This window comes from Neophocaena asiaeorientalis, unplaced genomic scaffold (genome assembly GCF_003031525.2).
Source record: "Neophocaena asiaeorientalis asiaeorientalis breed wild unplaced genomic scaffold, Neophocaena_asiaeorientalis_V1.1 scaffold276, whole genome shotgun sequence".
Lineage (NCBI taxonomy): Eukaryota > Metazoa > Chordata > Mammalia > Artiodactyla > Phocoenidae > Neophocaena > Neophocaena asiaeorientalis.
Genome location: NW_020173725.1, coordinates 566,294 through 588,784, shown reverse-complemented (window position 1 = coordinate 588,784; position 22,491 = coordinate 566,294). Strand labels below are relative to the sequence as shown.

Below are 22,491 nucleotides of genomic sequence, written 5' to 3'. Positions count from 1 at the left end.
TTTTGCTTTTTTTGCGGTACGCGGGCCTCTCACCGCTGTGGCCTCTCCCGCCGCGGAGCAACAGGCTCCGGACGCGCAGGCCCAGTGGCCACGGCTCACGGGCCCAGCCGCTCCGCGGCACGTGGGATCCTCCCACACCGGGGCACGAACCCGCGCCCCCTGCATCGGCAGGCGGACTCCCAACCACTGCGCCACCAGGGAAGCCCCTAAATCTGCTTTTTTGAGAAGTTAGAATGTTAGGTTTATAAATGAAATCAGGCTTTTAATGTTTGCAACTAAAACTCAGTGCTCTACAACATATTATACAGTCCAGGCTGAATATTATTTGAAACTTTTGCTCTATATCTTTAATAAATTGTAATCTGGATTCAGGACTTGGTTGACTTTTTTTCTGTAAAGGCCCAGACTGTATGTTTTTAGGCATTTTAGTCTGTATAGTCTCTCACCACTGCTCAACTCTGCTGTTGTAGCATGAAATGAGCCATAGACAATAAGTAAATGAATTGGCATGGCTGTGTTCCATAAAACATTAATTTAAAAAAGCCTGCTAGATGTAGCCCACAGGCAACAGTTTGCTGACCACCAATCTAGATGATGAAGAGAGAACATTTGGGATTTGTAGTAAGAACAGAGAAGATTAATATAGCCATCATTGAAATGTCTTGTGTAGAATGTGGTGTGAGAGGTTGCCTCTGAAGTTGTGTAAACTGGCATTCTCTGACTAAAAATAATAAAAGGATTGAGGCCATTGGTGGGGGGTGGTGTTGAATCTGGTTGTCATGAATTTGTAGTGAAAATCTGGGATTGAGGAATGAGGACCTTGGAGGAAAGGAATTACTTTTTTGCTTAGCAATCCTATCATCATTGGTCTAGCTTAAGTGAAATATAATACTTTGGCCGGTGCAGACTACGCTCAGGTCAGATACTTGGACTGAATGTCTCATTAAGGGAGAAGGATATAGGAAGAAAATAGGGGCTGCATTATACATAATGTTCTCACAGGTGGAAAATTAGAAGTCACTTATACTTTGCAGTGATGAAGGGTCTGCCCTGAGGAGAGTTTTTCATAGTTCATTGACTGAACAAAGTTTATCAGTCTCTTTTCTAAGAGTAAATACTAACTTGATAGATTGTAGGAACTTCAAGGTGGATTTTGAGATCTGCAAATAGGATATTAGTATCACCTGAAGAAGCAGGAGTACTCTAAAAGGAGGGTGTAGAATTAACTGACAAGTATTATATTACTTTAAAAAGAAGGCGAAAGAGAAGGGAAAATGAAGGAAGATGGGCTGTGATTTGGAGGCCTAAGTGGGATAAACAGGAAGCACAGGAGGAGGACGCATACACCTGTAGAGCTAGGGGAGCAAGACCAAAGGAGGAAGACAGATGGGACATGGGCCTCTTGCAGAGGTAGAAGCCCTCTGTTTAACACTCACTTTTTTTTTTTCGGTACGTGGGCCTCTCACTGTTGTGGCCTCTCCCGTTGTGGAGCACAGGCTCAGCGGCCATGGCTCACGGGCCTAGCCTCTCTGCGGCACGTGGGATCTTCACAGACCGGGGCATGAACCCGTGTCCCTTGCATCAGCAGGCGGACTCTCAACCACTGCGACACCAGGGAAGCCCAAACACCCACTTTTTAAGGGCAGTGTTGTCCAAAGTTTTTCTCATCATGAAACACAGAAAGTGATGTTTGTGTACCACACTGGGGTCTGTCCAGTTGTCCTGAGGGCTGAGAGAGATGAATCTCTTGGCACCTTTGTAATACCTTTGCACAGCACACCTATGGCACACCATCTGGACCCTCATTTTAGGGTGCAGGCTTGAGAAGGCCTCCAGAGAGCTCATGAAAGGCAGTTTCTGAATACTATGGACTGGTATTCCTTTCTGCCTCCATACATGAGAAAACTCAGGGAAAGCAAAGGAAGCTGCAATCAAGGCAGCAGATATTTGAATACAAGTGTTAAGCAGTTGGAAATCTTAGAAAACTGCAAACATGGTATAACCTCTGAAACAGAGGAAAAGTAAATTTTAAAACGATAGGCTCTCAAAGCTATGTTGTTACTTTACCTACTTTTTAAAAAAATATTTATTGAATTTATTTTTGGCTGCATTGGGTCTTCATTGCTGCACGCGGGCGTTCTCTAGTTGTAGCGAGCAGAGGCTTCTCTTCGTTGCAGTGTGCGGACTTCTCATTGTGGTGGCTTCTCTTGTTGCGGAGCACAGGCTCTAGGCGTGTGGGCTTCAGTAGTTGTGGCTTGCGGGCTCTAGAGCGCAGGCTCAATAGATGTGGCTCACGGGCTTAGCTGCTCCGCAGCATGTGGGATCTTCCCGGACCAGGGCTCAAACCCGTGTCTCCTGCATTGGCAGGTGGATTCTTAACCACTGCACCACCAGGGAAGCCCCTACCTACTTTCTTTACCCAGAAATATATATCACTGTAGATTACTATATCACTATATGGTAATATAGATTAATGTATCACTGTAGATTACATGGAATATATTGCTGGCTTTTTCTATTAGTATTTCCCTGGCTTGGTAGATAGATTAAGGAGCCAAGGAAAGTAACGTAGGAATAAAACCTACAGGCCTCAGATTGAATTTCTTCTGAGATGTCAGAGACATTTGGAAAGTTACCCCAAGGAAAATAGTTGTATAATGAATTAGTAAAGTGAAGTCCCCTTGTCTAATTCCATCCTTCTTTTTAGATAGAAATTTTTAAATTGGTCTTGGGAAATGGAGGCAGGTGGATTTGAGATTAACCTCTGACTGAACATGGTTTGGATTAGGGAAGAAAATAAAACACAGGATTTCCCTAGTTTTGCTCTTTCTCCCCACCCCTAAGGAGCACGATCGTCGACACTGGGTCCCTCCTGAGGCTTCTGGAGGCCATTGGAGAAAGAATGGAAGGAATTTGGCTGTGGGGATCCCATGTCCAAATGAGAGTTTGTGGATGCTTAGAATTATGTTTTTACTCCAAGAAAACCACAAAATCTGTCAATGCTAAATAAAGGACTACAGGAAAAGAAAGTGAGGATTCTTTACTGAAACTCATTTCCCTTTAGGTCTGCATACATTTAAAATTGGTCTCCTCTACTATATTCATATATCAGGTTTCTCTTGAGAACAAGTATAGCCATAGTGGCAGGTATTTTAGAGTATATATAGGGAATGATGTGAGTGCATAGGCTTTGGAACCAGAGAGATTTCAATTTGAATCTCACTACTACTACTAACTATTTGCGTGACTTTGAGCAAGTTAAATAACTACTCAAACTCCTCACCTGTTAAATGTGAAATAGTTTGTATAAAACATCTATTTTAGTACTTGTTATATAGAGGCTACTCAGTCATCCTTATTTTAGTCATCTTTCCTAAAATGGTCATTTGTTAAAGGCTAGCATGTGTTTTAGAAGAAGGTCTGAGGGATATATTAGTACAGCTGTCTCGAATAGAAGTGTAATGCAAGCCACATATATAATTTCACATTTTCATGTAGCCAAGTTGAAAAGTAAAAAGAAACCAATGAAATACATTTTAATATATTTTATTTAATATCCAGGTTAACAGTACAGTTAGTCTTTGTAACCCTTCCATGGCTCAACCAATAAGCATTGGCAAAAAACACAAGATTGTTAAAGTCATTTTGTTTCAGTGGTTCTGCAAACTGGTATAGCATTTACACAGGAGCTGTATAATTTTAACAACTATATTCATGACACTGTCATAGTCTGCTTCAGAAAACTGAGCACATTTCTAATATGTATTATACAGTATAACAAAGCAATGAGAAACATCAGTCTTTTGAACATTCCAGTAAATCTGGATTTTTGATGTTACAAAGCTAGAGCACCTTCCAATGTGGAAAAAAATGATTTTTTCATATCTAGCTGAAATTCTTCTTTGATAAATATGTAAAATTCAAAGACACACCGTAAGTGTGATATTTTTATTTTAAGACCTCAAATTGTCAACATTTCTTGGTAAATCTGGAAGTCCTCTGAGACAGAACATTCCCAAAGTGTTAATTGAGATATGATTCATCTAAAGATAAAGAAACGTATTTGCAATTTTTAAAATTAAATCAATTCGTCTTTGATGTTATAAGAAAGGTCTTGTATTCTCCAGGCAGTTGTTCATGGGCTTAATTGAAGATCTTTCACTTTTTTATAAAAATAACTTTTGTTTTCTCATAATTTTCCAACAAAATTTCCATAACAAATAATTTATTTCATGTAAGGACAGTTTCTGTTTTTGTGCAACACTTCAAAATGTTTTATAGGTGGCCAAAATTATAACCTCAGATTTTGCTAAAAAATTATTTTTAAAGTTTTTGTTGTATGGTTAATTTTGGTTTCGGTGACTTTAATTCTTTTTTGACTGTTGAAAGGAAACTTCTTAATATGTTCATTATGTATTTGCTGAAAATGCGTCCTATCGTCATCTACTTTATTATCCTAAAAGATTTTTTATATAACAACTTTTTAAAATAAACAGCTTTATTGAGATATAATTCACATGCCATAAAATTCACCATTTTAAAGCATACAATTCAATGATTTTAGGATATTCACAAAGTGTGTCATCATCTCCACAATCAATTTTAGAACATGTTCATCACCCCATTGAGAAACCCTGTTGGCAGTCACTCCCCGCCCTGAGCCCCTACTCTGCTGCAACACAACATCACAAAATATACAATTCCATTTACATGGAATGTCCAGAATATGCAAGTCCATAAAGACAGAAAGTAGATGAGTGGTTGCCTAGGAATTGGATTGTAGTAGAGTAGGGACTCAGGGCAGAGAGGAGATATGGGGAGTGATTGATAATGGGTATGGTATTTTTCAGTGGGGTGATGAACATGTTCTAAAATTGATTGTCGAGATGGTGACACAACTTTGTGAATATCCTAAAGGGATATCTCATTGTGGTTTTGATTTGTGTTCCCCTAAGGACTAATGATGAGTGTCTTTTTATAGGCTTATTGTCCATTTGCATATCTGTTTTGGAGAAATGCCTACTCACATCCTTTGCCCATTTTTAAATTGACTTTTTTGTCTTTTATTGTTGAATTGTAAGAGTTCTTTATAGCAAATTATAGTAGCATTCATTAGGAAATTTGTGGCATACATTCTTTCAGTCTCTTTTCTTTACTGTTCCAATTATTGTACTGTCTCAGATGTTATCATCTCCACTTGATTCTATTAAAAATCTGTCCATAATTATTTTTTAAACTAAAAAAGTTTAGTTCTTATAATTAAAATAATAACTATATTAATTATCAATTATGATTTATATAGGCATCACCATAAATATAGTATCATAACAAACACCTTACAATGTTATATTGGTATATAGGAAAAAAAACATTCTAACTGAATCAGTCCTTTGATACTGACTAGACTGGTGGTGTGTTTGTATATAGTACTACAAACTACCCACGCACCCATTGCACAACTAGGCCACAACATTAATACCTTAACATGATGCATGGTAGTGGTATGTAGTCCTAAACAATAAAGTCGTGTTTAACAGAAGAATATTTTACACTGCTTCAGTTTTTAAATTTTAATTAAAATGAAATAGAATTGGGCTTCCCTGGTGGCGCAGTGGTTGAGAATCTGCCTGCCAATTCAGGGGACACGGGTTCGAGCCCTGGTCTGGGAAGATCCCACATGCCGCGGAGCGACTGGGCCCGTGAGCCACAACTACTGAGCCTGTGCGTCTGGAGCCTGTGCTCCGCAACAAGAGAGGCCGCGACAGTGAGAGGCCCGTGCACCACGATGAAAAGTGGCCCCCGCTCACTGCAACTAGAGAAAGCCCTCACACAGAAACGAAGACCCAACACAGCCAAAAATAAATAAATTTAAAAAAGAAAAAAATGAAATAGAATTAAAAGTCTAGCTCTTCAGTTGCATTAGCTATATTTCAAGTGCTCATTGCCCGTGTGTACCTAGTGTTTACCATATCGGACAGCCCTGTGTTAGTGTATCAGGATTTTTAAAAACGTTAGTACTGATTTTCTAGTACTTTATAGCTCACAGAATGCTTTGATATCTTTTTAACTTTTAACACCAATTCTGTGGGGTAGATGTGACAGAAATTATCTCTGTTTTATAGATGAGAAAACGAATTTTGAGAGACTGACCTACCCAAATAACACAACTGGTTAATGGTGATGTCAAGACTTGAATCAGGGACACTAAGTCTGTGGCCTTGTCCACTTATACTCTGCATTAAAAAAAAAAATAAATTTATTTATTTATTTTTGGCTGCATTGGGTCTTTGTTGCTGGGTCTTAGTTGCTGCACGCGGGCTTTCTCTAGTTGTGGCAAGCAGGGGCTAGTCTTCATTGCGGTGCGTGGGCTTCTCGTTGCGGTGGCCTCTCTTGTTGTAGAGCTTGGGCTCTAGGTGCACAGGCTTCAGTAGTTGTGGCTCGTGGGCTCAGTAGTTTTGGCTTGTGGGCTCTAGAGCGCAGGCTCAATAGTTGTGGCACACAGGCTTAGTTGCTCCGCAGCATGTGGGATCTTCCCAGGTCAGAGCTCAAACCCGTGTCCCCTGCATTGGCAGGCAGATTCTCAACCACTGTGCCACCAGGGAAGTCCCTGCATTTTTTGATATAGATATTTTTGTGACCTAAAAGTACTAGAAGGAAAAAACAATGCGCTTTGTTTGTTTATTCACTCAAGAAGTGTTTTTTCACCACCTCTTATGCCCCATATTCTTCTGGGCAGTGAGATACAATGGTGAACAAGACAAAGTTCTGGTCTTCATGGATCTTACCTTCCAATTAAGGCATTAGTGAACAAATATATACTATAGCACTAGGTAGTAAGTAGTATGTTCTAATACCATTTTCTGTGAGAATAAGTAGGAAATTTAGCTTAAATTTTAGTTCATGTTTGGGTTATCAAACCCTTATTGTATTGCTTTGATTTTTTGTTAGCTAGATTTTTTTCTTTGAAGATAAATTTTTCATAAATACACTGCATGTATCTTTTCATAGGCAATATGAAGACGATGAAAGTCAGTCAGAAGAAGACTACAGACGTCTGAGTGCTTCACCTACTTATAAAGGCCTTCTAATGGTATGGGGGCTATATGACTGATAAATACTTCTTTTATAAAGCAAAATGATAACCTAAATAATCTCCCAGGAAAGTTAACTATATTTTTATGAAATGTGTTGCAGTCATTACAGAATCAACTCAAGGAATCGAAATCTAAGATAGATGCACTTTTAAGTGAAAAGCTGAATCTCCAAAAAGATTTGGAAACCAGGTGAGAGAAACTTGTCATTTTTATTTAACTTCCATTTAAGCATAAACTGGAATTTTGAATATTAAATAAATCATTCTGTCCCCTTTACTCTAAAACTAATGTTGGGGACCTCATACTCATACTTATTTTAGTCATTTGTCTCTCATATCATGGAAAGAGCAAAAATACATACATAGGCAAGGGAAGTGAGAAAATAGGAAGAAGGTAAAACTGGGTAGGAACTCAGAATATATTCAGTCTTATGCCAGCAGGTTTCCCTTTCCCAAATAACTTTATTTTTTATTTTAATTGTTTTTTCCAAATTACTTTAGAATGTCTTATTACCTCATCATATGCCTGTGTTGTGGGAAGGGGGGGGAATTAAAAAGTTTAAATGGCATACAACAGAAAGGTTTATTTATGTACATCATACAACCACAAAAGGATGGCACTCTACCTGTTAACAGAGAGTAATAAGGAATGCACACTGCTGAGACTTTTTTATTCAACAAATATTTGTTGAATACCTATTGTAAGTTAGACATGGCCTTAAGTTCTGGGATAATATATAATAAGCAAAACAAATACCTTGTTCTTGTAAATCTTATACTTTAATGGAGAGGAGACTGATACCTACAGTAAAAACCATTTCTATAAAGTTTAAAAGCCTGCCGCATAATAATGTGTAAATTTATGGTTATATAAATATGAGGTAAAAATTTATAAAACATGCATGGGAAGAATGAAGAATGAATTTCAGATAGTGGTTACCTGTGGTATGGGAAGGAGAGCAATGACAGTAATCAGGGTCACACATGGAGTTTTAAGTACATGTATAATGTTTTAGTTAAAATATTTGAAACAAATTACTACTCAACTTTGATAAAGCTTGAGGGGTGGACACAGTACTATTTGTCTTACTGTTCTCTATTCTTGTCCGTACATTTGAGATAATTCACTATAAAAACAAGTAATAGATTAATAACAATAAAAATGGGTAGAAAGTTTTGAACAAGGAATACACAGAAGAAGAAACCCAATGGCCAATAAATACCTCATTAGCAGTCATGAAATTTTTTTTAATTAACTAATTAATTTATTTTGGTTGTGTTGGGTCTTAGTTGCTGCATGTGGACTTAAGTAGTTGTGGCACGCGGGCTCAATAGTTGTGGCTTGCGGGCTCTAGAGCACAGACTCAGTAGTTGTGGTGCACGGGCTTAGTTGCTCTGTGGCATGTGGGATCTTCCTGGACCAGGGCTGGAACCCGTGTCCCCTGCAGTGGCAGGTGGATTCTTAACCATTGTGCCACCAGGGAAGCCCAGCAATCATGAAATATTTTAAGAATTTTTAAGCATACTTGTGACAAGTAACAGGGTATACACTATTGTTTATTATTAAATATCTTTACGGTATAGTTTTATTAAATAAAAATAAGTGCGTTCAACATGATTTATCTTCTACAGGCCCACACAGCATGAATTAAGACTTTATCAACAACAGGTGAAGAAGCTGGAGAAAGCCCTTAAGAAAAGCATCAAGTAATTATATTTTACCAAAGTTTAAAATTTATTAAGATTTTGTATCTTATTATTTATTTTTATTACCTGTCAGCTTACCCCATAGTGACCGTGGCTCAAAATTACCAGGCTGATGGGGGGAAATGACATTAAAAATGGATATTTCTGGTTCTACAGTTTTAAAGGTTTCTACTGTATTGGATTTGGCTGTATATGCATCTTAAATAAGAACAAGGAAAAGGTAATTGTCTGATATAATAAAAGGCAAAGATTTTAATTAGAAAGTTGTCTTTGAAAATCATGGAGGAATTGCAAGAGAATCATTGAAATTAGAGGTGACAAGGCCCAAATTTTTGTTGGTGGTAGTTATGACATGAATAATATATAACCTCATCGTATTTTAAAACTAAAGGTTGGGGTTCCCTGGTGGCGCAGTGGTTGAGCATCCGCCTGCCGATGCAGGGGACATGGGTTCGTGCCCCGGTGTGGGAAGATCCCACATGCCGCGGAGCGGCTAGGCCTGTGAGCCATGGCCGCTGAGCCTGCGCGTCTGGAGCCTGTGCTCCGCAACGGGAGAGGCCACAACAGTGAGAGGCCTGCGACCGCAAAAAAAAAAACTAAAGGTCCCAGAATGAATCCAGTGTGTCATTCATATCCACCACCTCTCTTTTATGACTTTGAAAAGCATGTACTCAGGAGTTTCAAAAAGTTGGTCTTCAAACAGTGATAGTATTTTCTGAAGATTAGCTATGTGTACTCTTTGATTCAAGGGAATGGGACTTGAAGTAGTGCAGTGAGCACTGAGATGAAATATTTTAAAAATGACATGAGTTAAAATATGCATTAGGTGTATTAAATCAGTTGTATTAGCATATGTTGATTCAATTTTCAGTGACAGCTGTTTCCTCCTTATGGCAGCACATGCCACAGTGAAAGGGAAGTATAGTATTCTGGCCATCCAGGAATTACATATTGAGTTAAATTAAGGAAGGAAAACTAAAAAAGAAAAGAGAAGTGAAAGGTTTGGAAAGGTTGCCTTCATTCATTCAATTAATATTTTTTCCCTTCCTACTATTGCTTGATATTTTAGGTACCTGTAGTACCTCTTCCTATCTGCTTGGCATTCTGCATACTGAAATTACAGTGGTAAATCAAATAGAAAAGGTTCTTGCTCTCATGAAGATTATGTGAAGGGGGAAGGGCAATGAAAAAATAAATGACAATTTAGATATAGTATAAGTACTAAAGGTGAAATAGTGTGAGAGTTGCTATTGTATGAGTTTGGACAAGAAGTGGTAGTGACATGGTCGAAGGTGGCAGTAGTGGAGATAGAACTGATAGGACTTGGTGATGGATTGGGGATATAGGCAGCTGACGAGGGGGGAGAAAAATCAAGAGTCAACTTAAAAAATCAAAAAATCAACTAATCAAGACTAAGTTTTAGTCCTGAATAACTAGGTAGTTGTTGGGGCATTAACTGAGATAGGAAAATTGGTCAAGGAGCAGCTGGGAAAAGGAGGATGTAAGGGAGATAAAAAGTCAGAGAAGGTGTAAGGGAGGAAAACTTCTCAGCCTTCTTAGGGTCTCTGGCTGGGCCTGAAAATTAAACTGACAAAGACAGATTAACATGAGAAAAGTATGTAAATTTATTTAATGTAAGTTTTACCTGACCTGAGAAGAAATGAAGACTTGAAGAAATTGTTAAACTTGAGCATTTACTAGGTTTGAAGAAGAGTGGAAAGTTGTGGGAAAATGTGATAGTACAAAAGGGTATGAGCTAAGGGTAATAAACTGGGGGAAATTCAGATTCCTCGTCTTCAGAGATAAAGATGCTCCTTTCCTCTGGGTACAGGGAGGGCACCTGTTGCATGAGGGTCTTATGGTCTGCTTCAGGGGAGAAGGGGGAGGTCAGAGTCCTTCCTGCTCCTGCCATTTCTCAAATTCCTTTAGCTTAAAACATTTCTTATGTCAAAGTGGCATATTTTGGGTTTTCTGTTTGTTTTTGTTTTTGGCCACACCATGCGGATTGTGGGCTCTTAGTTCCCCAACCAGGGATTGAACCTGGGCCACGGCAGTGAAGCCCGGAATCCTAAGCACTAGGCCATCCCTCAAAGTGGCATATTTTGGAGCGGCATATCCTGATCCCCTTCAAAGGAATCTTAGGACTTCAATGTAAATGTATCAGTGAAGATACTCACACACATAAAGGCATGCACATATATTCATAGAGATATCTAGTTGTTTCCTCATTATTCACAGATTGCATATTTGTGAATTTGCCTATCTGCTAAAATTCGTTTTTAATCCCCAAATCAGTAGTGGTGGCACCTGCACAACCATTCATGGATGTGCCCAGTATACACATTTTCAGCTGCTGAGCGACGTGATGCTCTGCCCTTTTGTTTCAGCTTTCATAATGTAAATAGTCATTCTTTTTGCTGTCAGTGCCACTTTTATTTTTTCATTTTCTGCTTTTTGTTGGTGATTTCTCCAAGATGGTCCCAAGCATGGTACTGAAGTGCTGTGTAGTGTTCTACACACAAGAAGGCTGTGATGTACCTTGCAGAGAATATACATGTGTTAGAGAAACTTCATTTAGGCATGAGTTATAGTGCTGTTAGCCATGAGTCCAATGTTAATGAAACAACAATATTTAAAAAGATGTCTTTATAAACATTAACACACATAAAACGAGGTTATATATATTGATCAGTTGAGGAAAATGTGACCAGAGGCATGCAGGAACCTGATCCTGTATTTCCCCTAGCAGCAGTGGTTCAGTCTTCACTAATTCAGTGTACATGGTGACTTTATAGAGTATAACTACCATGAATAATGAGATTTGATTGTGTATATGTTTTTTGTTTTTCATTTGGGAACTGGTTTTTAGAGTGACTTCACTATTAGACTTTAAAATTGTGATTCAGAACCAATCCCTGCTATGTATTCCTGTTGAATTTTGAAGAAATGATTTGCATTTTGAATAAAGGATTTGTGTTTTTTTTAGAAATTTACATTTGGAATTTTTAAAAATCTGTTATTAATTTGTTTTTAAGTTTGGAACTTTTGTAGTATCTAGATGTGAAACAGAGAATTAGGAATGTTAGATAACTTGCCCATATTGCACAGGAGGTGGTATGTGGAAGAACTTGGAAAGAAATCAGGTCCATACCCAAGCATTTGGACTCTCAAGCTCACACTCTTAACCACCACACTGATAATTAAAACCAAACAGAACACCCAATGAAAAAAACTTTTTCAATGTAAAAAATGTTCAAATTTTTATTTTCTGCTGGGGCAGAGGTAGAATATTTTTTTCAAAGAACTACTGTGATGTTAGGGAAATAATCAAAAATAAAAATCTCCAAGGGGATGCGCTGGTCCCCAGCATGGTGGCCGCTTGGCCCTCCGGGCTGGTTGCTTCCAAGACTGCTGCTGCTCGGCTCCTGGCTGTCCTGTGGGCTGTGTCAGTAACCACAGGACCTTGGGGAGCTGCCGCCGGCGGCAGCAAGGAGTCACTTAAGTGCGAGGACCTCAAAGTGGGACAGTATATTTGTAAAGATCCAAAAATAAATGATGCTACACAAGAACCAGTTAACTGTACAAACTACAACGCTCATGTTCCATGTTTTCCAGCACCCAACATAACTTGTAAGGATTTTGGTGGCAATGAAACACATTTTACTGGAAACGAAATTGGTTTTCTCAAGTCCATATATTGCCAAAATGTGTTTGTTAAAGTTTTACACTGTAGGATTTTGTGGAATTGGGAACCTAATTGATTTCATTCTTATTTCAATGCAGATTGTTGGACCTTCAGATGGAAATAGTTACATTATAGATTATTATGGAACCAGACTTACGAGACTGAGTATTACCAATGAGACATTTAGAAAAATGCAGTTATATCCATGAATATTGTTTAAAAGAAACAGATTTGGGCCTCCTTGATTTTAATAGAGAGCTCTCTGTGTGTAGATTTCCAGATTTTCCTTTTTCCGTCTTCACATACCACATTATGGATTCTGTTTAATTTTTTGTTGTTGCTGATGTTTTTGTTTTGTTGTGTCAGTTAAAAACATATTATTCTGCGATTTATTTAATAGAACTTTGAGATTTATATGATAATACAGTCTTTCTTAGGCTACTGTCTCTATGAGATAGATAGCTTATTACTCTGCTATTGATGTATTTTCCAAAGGCAAGTTGCCACTTGTCCTTTTCGCTTCTGAAAAATAAAAGTATGACTTACTCAAAAAATTAAAAAAAAAAATCTCCTGTCAACCCAGTGAATCCTCTCCACATATGTAGGAAAAAAAAGAAACAGTTTTATATAACAGTTGGAATAAATATCCAGCCAGACTGCAGTGTGCATTAGAGGCAACCTGCTAAAGAGATTTCAAAGACCGAAAGAAATCTCACCCTTTAATATAGCCAGGCAGATATACAGTCCATTACATACATGGAATTGTCTTTAGCCAAAGGAAAAATGAAACGTATCTTCATGACAAGGAGCAAGTTACAATTTAGAGCCAGGAGCATAGGCTAAGCTCCAACAGGGAAAAGGAGACAAGGTACCCTCTTCCCTGATGTCCACCTTTGAAGAGATGGTTCTAAGGTTCCCAAGAAAGACAGTGCTAGGATATAAAATTGGCAGGAGGCTTAACGTAAATTTTAACAAGATCTACATACTTCTTAGGATTTATAACTACAGGTTTTCCAAAAGAAATGCTACAAGAAAAGGAGAGGAAAGTCTCTCCCCCCACCCTTATTTTTAGAAATTTATTTATTTATTTATTTATTTATGGCTGCATTGGGTCTTCGTTGCTGTGCACAGGCTTTTTCTAGTTGTGGCGAGCGGGAGCTACTCTTTGTTGCGGTGCGCGGGCTTCTCATTGCACTGGCTTCTCTTGTTGCAGAGCACAGGTTCTAGGCTAGGCGCGTGGGCTTCAGGAGTTGTGGCATGCGGGCTCTAGAGCGCAGGCTCAGTAGTTGTGGCGTACAGGCTTAGTTGCTCCGCAGCATGTGGGATCTTTCCAGACCAGGGCTTGAACCTGTGTCCCCTGTATTGGCGGGCGGATTCTTAACCATGGCGCCACCAGGGACGTCCCTCTTTCCCTTTTATAACTAGAGAAAATTAATATTTTTCTTTAGTCTGTAGTTACCTTTCAACTAACCAGTCTTCAAATATCAAATTAATTTAACATGGGAAAGCTTCGTGTTTGAGTTAATATAACAAACAAGTTGGTTATAAAATTCTGTTGCTGGGAAGTGATCAAATAGGTCTGCCAGTGCAAGATAACCAAAGGTACTACACTAATTCCATTTAATTTTTCAGTAGTATTTATATTTTGCTAGAAGAAAATAAAATCAGAATTTCATCACCCTAGTGTTGAGCTGACAGGAGTTGAGGTGGTCAGTTAGGACAATGAGCCAAACTGAAATTAACAATCAAGGCTTTACTGACTTACTGCAGTAATATAGGAAAGAGGCCAAAACAGGACTGGCTCCTCGGTGTTCCGTTTTTCCCCATAGAATGGCACCAGGTAAGGGTCAATCAATGACATGCTGCACAGATGACTCCTGTTTTTTCATGGGCCTAGGGGAAGGGCAGGAAGTGGAAAAATACTGAGTCAGAGTGGAAAAAGTGTTTTAGTTAAGGCTCCCCCATCTATCCCCCAAAGAGAACTCCAGAACAGGAGTCACCATGAGATTATGGAAAGGCTTCAACAGACACAGTTAAAAGCTATAAAGTGTCTGCACATAGAAACTTATCAACATAGTTTTTAAGTTGGGAGTACAGTTTTCTGGATTTCCAGACTCCACAAAGAAACATAGCTGTTGCTGCTAGCTATGTGGAATGGGTGTCTGCTAAATATGTAAAGAATTCCTTAGCCATTTTAGGAGACTTTTATGGCCTTCAGGCTCTGCTCACTACTCTGGAGACTATAAAACAACCCTGGAATATTTCTGAGTACAGCATATTCTGTTCAAACATGAGTTTCTAAAACACCGATTAAGTCATATGCAATTGGAAAATAAGGGAATGATTAATAGTATAACATAGAAGTTGCATTGTTTACATGCACTTTTTTCCTAGGTACAAGGAGTTAGCAGTATAGTATAGACTTCAGGAAGGGGAAAGCTTTGCTAGTACATAGGCACCTGCCCTTTCAGATCTATCTTAAGAAAATTTAAAATGAGAAACTGCACCCAGGGCTCCCTCCCTGGTCCTCAGCATTAGACAGGCTATAGGCTGGAGGCAGGTTGAGCTTCTTTCCTCACCTATTTTAACCTCAGCTTCTTTGGCCAGGAGCAGGTTGCACTTCTTTCCTCACCTATTATAACGTCGACTTCTTTGGCCAGGAGCTCCACTTCCATCTTCATAGTTTTGGCATCCTCAAGCCAACGTTTCTGCTCTGTTGGCTGTGCATTTGTAATATCGCCTGAGGCAACCTCCAGACATACTTGAGCTGTCTAACTTATCTCCTGAGGCACCAGTTATTGTTTTTGTTAGCTGTCTAGTTATAAAGCTGCATCAGTTTTAAATAGTCTGGTTGCTAACACTTACTTTTCTCCTGAACCCTGTTATTTTCACGTGTGGTTTTGCAGAATACAAAAGTTTTCAGGAGTATTATGCTGTGGCCGATATTTACTGTGAGACTAGGTGAACCAAAGGTCAATTCCCCATGAATCCCTAGCTTTTACTAATCCTTACCTTCTGTAAATTTAGAAAAACAGTGGGATTAAATAAATACATGTGAGTGCTGAGAAGAGTTTCTGCATAGAGAAGTTTCTCAATAAATACTAATTAACATCATCACCAGGCTCCCAATATATGTTAGTTATTATCGTTATTACATTGAGGGTATCTCTTTATTCACCTAATTAATTGAATCACATTTCATTTCCCAGAGTGACTGTAAGCTAGTACATGCAATGATATATATATTCAGGTTACTATACTGACAGTTAAAATATTATATATCCATAGTATAATATTTATTAATCATACTTGCAAACAGTTCATTGATAAATTAAACTTTTCCACCTGAATGAAAGGTTAACTAACATTTAAATTCAGATATGTCAGTTGACTTGTAGTCGCACTATAGAGCTGTTGGCTTTTCTGTGTCACTTTTGTATTCTAGACAGTATGCTCCTGGCACTGCCTTTAGGCAAAACTGTCAAATATGTGAATATGGTAAATAGATGGGAAGTCAAGTGGAAAATAGATTGTGAGGTCTCTGTGTCTATTAGAGGAAGGAAGTTGACTTTTTATCTAGAGCTAATTCTGTTTATTTTGTTTCTGGCATATGCTCACCAGAGAGCAGAGAAAAGCAATTGAGTGAAGATCAAGGGGAATGCATGTGAGTGAAGGAGATAATTGTAAGGTGGTAATAAGAGATGAGGTAAGAAAGGAGTCCAGAGGAATATTGGGTTAGGACTACCAGCATGGAGAAGTTCAAACCTAACCCAAGGAGATTGGATTTAGTTCTAAAAGTAGTGGGAAGCCACTGTTTTTTAGTAGGCAAATGACACGATAGAATGTCGCTATTCTATTTTACAAACAGCAAGTAAAGCTTACTAACGAGTCATGGAATCAGTTTTAATGGGTCAGAGTTCCACAGGAAACTGATAGGCATACTGGTTAATTTGAAGTGGGTTTAATAAGAGACTTTTTTCTAAGGCATGGTGGGTGGGGGAGAAATATTTACTACAGCCTTGACTTCAGAGATATTTGGAGAAGGGCTACTAGGTGGATACACTCGTGTTTTTAGGTTTCTGGACAAAGAGACTTTCCCCCAGAGTTCTGGTAGCCACCTGGGACAATGGTCTCTTGGGTTTTCATGCCCTCTTGACAGGCAGGTATCACTGTTGTCTTCTCTTCGGCACAAGAGGACTATGACGAAGGAAGGACCAAACTGCCTAGCTCTTGCTGCTGCAGTGCCCAAACTGTTTTCCCTACCCGTTGTTTGTTGATTCCCTTACCTACAGCATCAAGCTTGGAGTACCTCGGAAGTTGCTTTCATCCTTTACTGTAGTTCTTTCCTATTCTATTTTTTATAAGTGCTGGGGACTGGTTAGAACTTTCTTCATCAGTCTGATCCCTTTAGTTTTCAGGGATTCCTTCTATATTGTGTCTGTTAAGAGGGTCTCCTTGTTTTCCAGTGACAACATGGCTTAAAATTAAAAAAAAATTTATGTATGCATATATGCATGTATGTGCATGCACATAAACACGCATATATATGGAAAATGACAAAGCTTTTGGGAGGGTAGCTGGATCATTGGCTTATTTTTGTCATCTTAATCCAGTGTCTAGTAAAGCATTTTGTATTATCTTGGGTTTTTTCCCCTTTAGATTACAGGATCTTATCAGTCCAAAAAAAGCTGAGGACAAAGAGGGAAAAGATGAGCCCAGCAAAGATAACCAGCAGCAGACCCTAATTGACCAGAGATACTTTCAGGTATTGAACAGTTGACAGAAAGACTGGTGTTTTCAGTGAACCTTGATTACAATCACAGTATAACAAATTATCAATTGGTAAGGAATACTTGTATCCTTTATTTGTGTTGCTTAGCCTGTCTTGTCTTGCCATGACATGCTACTTGGCTAAAAGTTGGTAACTTGACTGAGAATTTGTCTTACCCTTGAAAAGAGACTTTGGCCTGTTCAAAGTAGGGTAGTGAAAAGCTGGTAAGATTTTAACAGATTTTATAATCCTTTTCTCTACTTGCTTAAGCCATTTCCCTTTTTATTGTTTTTGTTTTTGCTGTTGTTGATATTATTACATAAGTAAATCTATTTCTTAAGGTCCTTGTATGCTTTTTTAAATTTAGATATTTAGTCCATCTGAAATTTAATTTTCTATGTGGTATGATATAAAGATCTAACTTTACTTGATTTATAGACCATTTATTATTGAATAAATGAGCAAGTAGGCCTGGTAGTTTACTGACTGAACTGGGCCTGCACTCATATTTTATTGGGCCCATACAGGTTTTTTTAAACTTTGAATTAATTACTAATTTTTTTTAATTAAGGGATTTTTATTTAAGTGCTTATTTCTAGTTTCTCTTAAAAAGCCAAAGAATCTGGCAGCAAATTCCTGCATAGTCGTTATCAGCACAGAGTTAGACCTTTCCCCTGTCACATATGAGCATGTGCTCTTCAGTTAGCTACAGTCCCACCCCGTCCTTGCTTCACTCATTTATGCTCTTACCTGGCTTCTATAGGCATTTGAGTTTGCAGCTTCTAGTTGACCATTCTTTCTCTACTTTACTGAATTGAAACGTATATCATATACCATATGCCCTTAGATGCATAGGTTTGTTTCTAGACTCTCTAGTCTCTTCCATTTCTATACTAATTTCTGTAGCTTTATAGTAGGTTTTGATACCTTTTAAGGTAAGTGTCTTGTTATTGTTCTTTTAAATTTTTTCCTTGGATGTAGTTTTAACACATTTATTTTCCTGTATGAATAATTTGTCAAATTCAAAAATAGATCCCATTGAGATGAGCTGAAATTGAGTTAATGTTTTAGATTAATATTTGGAAAAATAATACATTTACAGTTTTTAAAAAAACTTTATTTATTTATTTGGCTGCGCCAGGTCTTAGTTGCGGCATGTGGGATCTTTAGTTGCGGCATGCAGGATCTTTAGTTGCGGCATGTGGGATCTTTATCGCGGCATGAGAACTCTTAGTTGCGGCATGTGGGATCTAGTTCCCTGAACAGGGATCGAACCTGGGCCCCCTGCATTGGGAGCATGGAGTTTTAGCCACTGGACCACCAGGGAAGCCACCACATTTACAGTTTTGAATCATCTCACTCGGAAATATGTCTCTAATTTTCTTTGGGTCTTCCTTTCTAGCTTTCAATAAAGTTTTATATATTTTTTAATTTAGCTTTTGCATATATTTTGTTCTGTTTATTTCCTAGGTTATCTAGTTATCTTATAACTTTTATTGCTATTATGAATGGGATCCTTTTTCCATTACAGTTTCTAATTGGTTGTTGCTGGTTCATTGTACATCTCTGTGTTGACTTTATGTTCAGGCACCTTTGTGAAAACTGTTTTGTTTTAGATAACTCTCTTGTATCCACTATATAACTAAATTTCCTTTTGTTTCTTAGATTTACTGTGAGAGGGTTTGTTCTTTTATCAGGGAAATTAAACCATTCATAGACACTGAGACCAACTTATATATCTGCTTTTATTCCTGATACCTTACCTTCTGTTTTCTGTTTACATGGTTTCTTGTTCCATTCTTTTCTTTCCTGACATTTGCTAGGTGGAGATTCCTTTGCTCTTTTTTTGTCTTCAAGTAGGTAGGACAATCATCATCTTAATTATTTTCTATTCTTTTAATGATTACCCTTAAAAACGTTTTTTTTTTTTTTACCCATACCAAGAGTTTGTCAGTACCTGCAAACTCTTTCTGAATAAGATGAGGCCTGTATTGTGACTTTTCTTTCATAAATTCTAGTCTCTCTGGGAATTTTTAATTTTGCCTTTTATTCATTGTTAATACATCTTTTGCTGTCAATCATCAGAGTGTGGCTAAGTTATAAAGAAGAATATATACCTCTAGGAAATCTTGGGGCTTTGCTCTATTGAAAGTGCTCGACTGGGTGATTTTGGGGCACCACTATCCAGAAGTGCTGGTGTCCAGATGCATTTTCCTTTGCAATGAAGAGTTGTGCACTTCAAAACCCTCCAAGATGGATTAGTAATCCTGCTTTGCAGGAAAGGAAAGCTCTCCATTCTCAACCACTGGCCACCCCTCTCCGGAGGCCCTGCTATCGCCCAGGTGCTCCAAGCCGGAAGGGCACTTTTTGGGAATGACCATGCTCCGTGGAGGGACAGAGCCGACCCCCAGCTTCTCTACACAGAGCCCCCTCCACTAAAGCTCCAGAAATCAAATACCGTAATTGCCAGAAGAAGCATTAAAAAAAAAAGTCCAGCCACTAACCTCACATGCAAATGGAATAATCACTCTGGATTCCTCGTTGTGAGCTAGTCTCCATACCCTGAATTACCTATGAATTCCACCTTTTTTTTCCTTTGAATTTGCATCTCTTCAAGACACAAGATTATAACAAAATTCACACTAAATTGGATTTTAAATGATCTTCCTTTTATTTTTCCTTCGTCTTTCTTATGTGGATGTGCAAGTGAGAAGACTGAGACTGGATATTCCCAACATGCTCACTCCCTTAATCTGTCCGTCTAGAGGTTTGGCTTCTACAAACCAAGGCAAGACTCCAGCATCCATGACCTTCTCTGAATTCCAAAGGGCAGATTAGAACAGTTGCTAATCAAGGGAGGAGTAGCCAACAAACCACCTGAGGCAGGATTGAAGGGGCCAGAGAAGATCATCAAGGTTAGGAGACCTGAGATGAGATTAAAGGAGTGCAGGCCCGGCTCACACCCTAATCTTGTCAGAGACCCCACCTTTGAACCACTGTTATAAACCCCCTGATCAAATCCTCCCAGATCAATTGCAGTGTGGAGCATAGTGCTCCAGTAGATGGCCTGCCAAGCTGAGGTGATGGGCACAGCCGTTTCACACTAGGAACTCTCATCTGAAGAGCAGGGTGCAATTCAAGTGAAACTAGACAAACACAAAGGAAAAGAAAAAAAGATACACAGGTGTTCCACCAGATGTGGCTCTGCCCACCTGAAGGACAAGATCCAGCCCCACCCACCAGAGCACAGGCACCAGTTCCCTCCACCAGGAAGCCTACACAAGTGACTGAACCAGCCTTACCCACTGGGGGCAGACACCAAAAATAACGGGAACTGTATGAACCTGCGGCCTGCGAAAAGGAGACCCCAAACACAGTAAGTTAAAATGAGAAGACAGAGAAATACGCAGCAGATGAAGGAGCAAGGTAAAAACCCACCAGACCAAACAAATGAGGAGGAAACAGGCAGTCTACCTGACAAAGAATTCAGAATAATAATAGTAAAGATGGTTCAAAATCTCGGAAATAGAATGGAGAAAATACAAGAAACGTTTAACAAGGACCTAGAAGAACTAAAGAGCAAATGAACAATGATGAACAACACAATAAATGAAATTAAGAATTCTCTAGAAGGAATCAATAGCAGAATAACTGAGGCAGAAGAACGGATAGCTGACCTGGAAGATAAAATAGTGGAAATAACTGCCACAGAGCAGAATAAAGAAAAAAGAATGAAAAGAATTGAAGACAGTCTCAGAGACCTCTGGGACAACATTAAACGCACCAACATTTGACTTATAGGGGCCCCAGAAGAAGAAGAGAAAAAGAAAGGGTCTGAGAAAATATTTGAAGAATGTAAAATCGATAGCTAGTTGGAAGCAGCTGCATAGCATGGGGAGATCATCTTGGTGCTATGTGACCACCTAGATAGGGAGGGTTCCAGGGAGATGCAAGATGGAGGGATGTGGGGATATATGTATACCTATAGCTGATTCACTTTGTTATACAGCAGAAACTAACACAACATTGTAAAGCAATTATACTCCAATAAAGATATTTAAAAAACAAAAAAGAAAAAATATTTGAAGAGATTATAATCGAAAACTTCCCTAATGTGGGAAAGGGAATAGTCAATCAAGTACAGGAAGGGCAGAGAGTCCCATACAGGATAAATCCAAGGAGAAACACGCCAAGACACATATTAATCAAACTATCAAAAATTAAATATAAAGAAAAAATATTAAAAGCAGCAAGGGATAAAAACCAAATAACATACAAGGGAATCTCCATAAGGTTAACAGCTGACCTTCCAGCAGGAACTCTGCAAGCCAGAAGGCAGTGGCAGGACATATTTAAAGTGATGAAAGGGAAAAACCTACAACCAAAATTACTCTACCCAGCAAGGATCTCATTCAGATTCAAAGGAGAAGTTAAAACCTTTACAGAGAAACAAAAGTTAAGAGAATTCAGCACCACCAAACCAGCTTTACAACAAATGCTAAAGGAATTTCTCTAGGCAGAAAACACAAGAGAAGGAAAAGACCTACAAAAACAAACCCAAAACAATTAAGAAAATGGTAATAGGAACATACATATTGATAATTACTTTAAATGTAAATGGATTAAATGTTCCAACCAAAAGACACAGACTGGCTGAATGGATGCAAAAACAAGACCCGTATATATGATGTCTACAAGAAACCCACTTCAGACCTAGGGACACATACAGACAGAAAGTGAGGGGAGGGAAAAAGATACTCCATGCAAATGGAAATTAAAAAATAGCTGGAGTAGCAATACTCAGACAAAATAGACTTTCAAATAAAGATTATTACAAGAGACAAAGACACTACATAATGATCAAGGGATCAATCCAAGAAGAAGATATAACAATTGTAAATATTTATGCACCCAACATAGGAGCATCTCAGTACATAAGCCAAGTGCTAACAGCCATAAAAGGGGACATCAACAGTAACACATTCATAATGGGGGACTTTAACACCTCACTTACACCAATGGACAGATCATCCAGACAGAAAATTAATACAGAAACATAAGCTTTAAATGACACAATAGACCAGATGGACTTAATTGATACTTATAGGACATTCCATCCAAAAACAACAGAATACACTTTCTTTTCAAGTACTCATAGAACATTCTCCAGGATAGATCACATCTTGAGTCACAAATCAAGCCTTGGTAAATTTAAGAATATTGAAATAGTATCAA

At 38.5% G+C, this 22,491-nt stretch overlaps 1 protein-coding gene and 1 pseudogene across 9 annotated transcripts in view; both read left to right on the top strand.

Moving 5' to 3' along the window:
* The window catches only part of CEP70 (centrosomal protein 70), a 79,808-nt gene that overhangs the window by 39,650 nt on the left and 17,667 nt on the right, over positions 1-22,491 (top strand). For 8 of the 9 annotated variants that reach the window (XM_024750739.1, XM_024750740.1, XM_024750736.1 and 5 more), the window contains 4 exons: positions 7,009-7,090; positions 7,195-7,283; positions 8,726-8,800; positions 17,145-17,250. In XM_024750739.1, the coding sequence (XP_024606507.1) occupies positions 7,009-7,090; positions 7,195-7,283; positions 8,726-8,800; positions 17,145-17,250 (352 nt within the window). The remainder of the gene's footprint in view (positions 1-7,008; positions 7,091-7,194; positions 7,284-8,725; positions 8,801-17,144; positions 17,251-22,491) is intronic. The other variant, XM_024750741.1, reaches the window with a different exon arrangement.
* LOC112403330 (TM2 domain-containing protein 1 pseudogene) lies at positions 12,154-12,715 on the top strand (annotated as a pseudogene).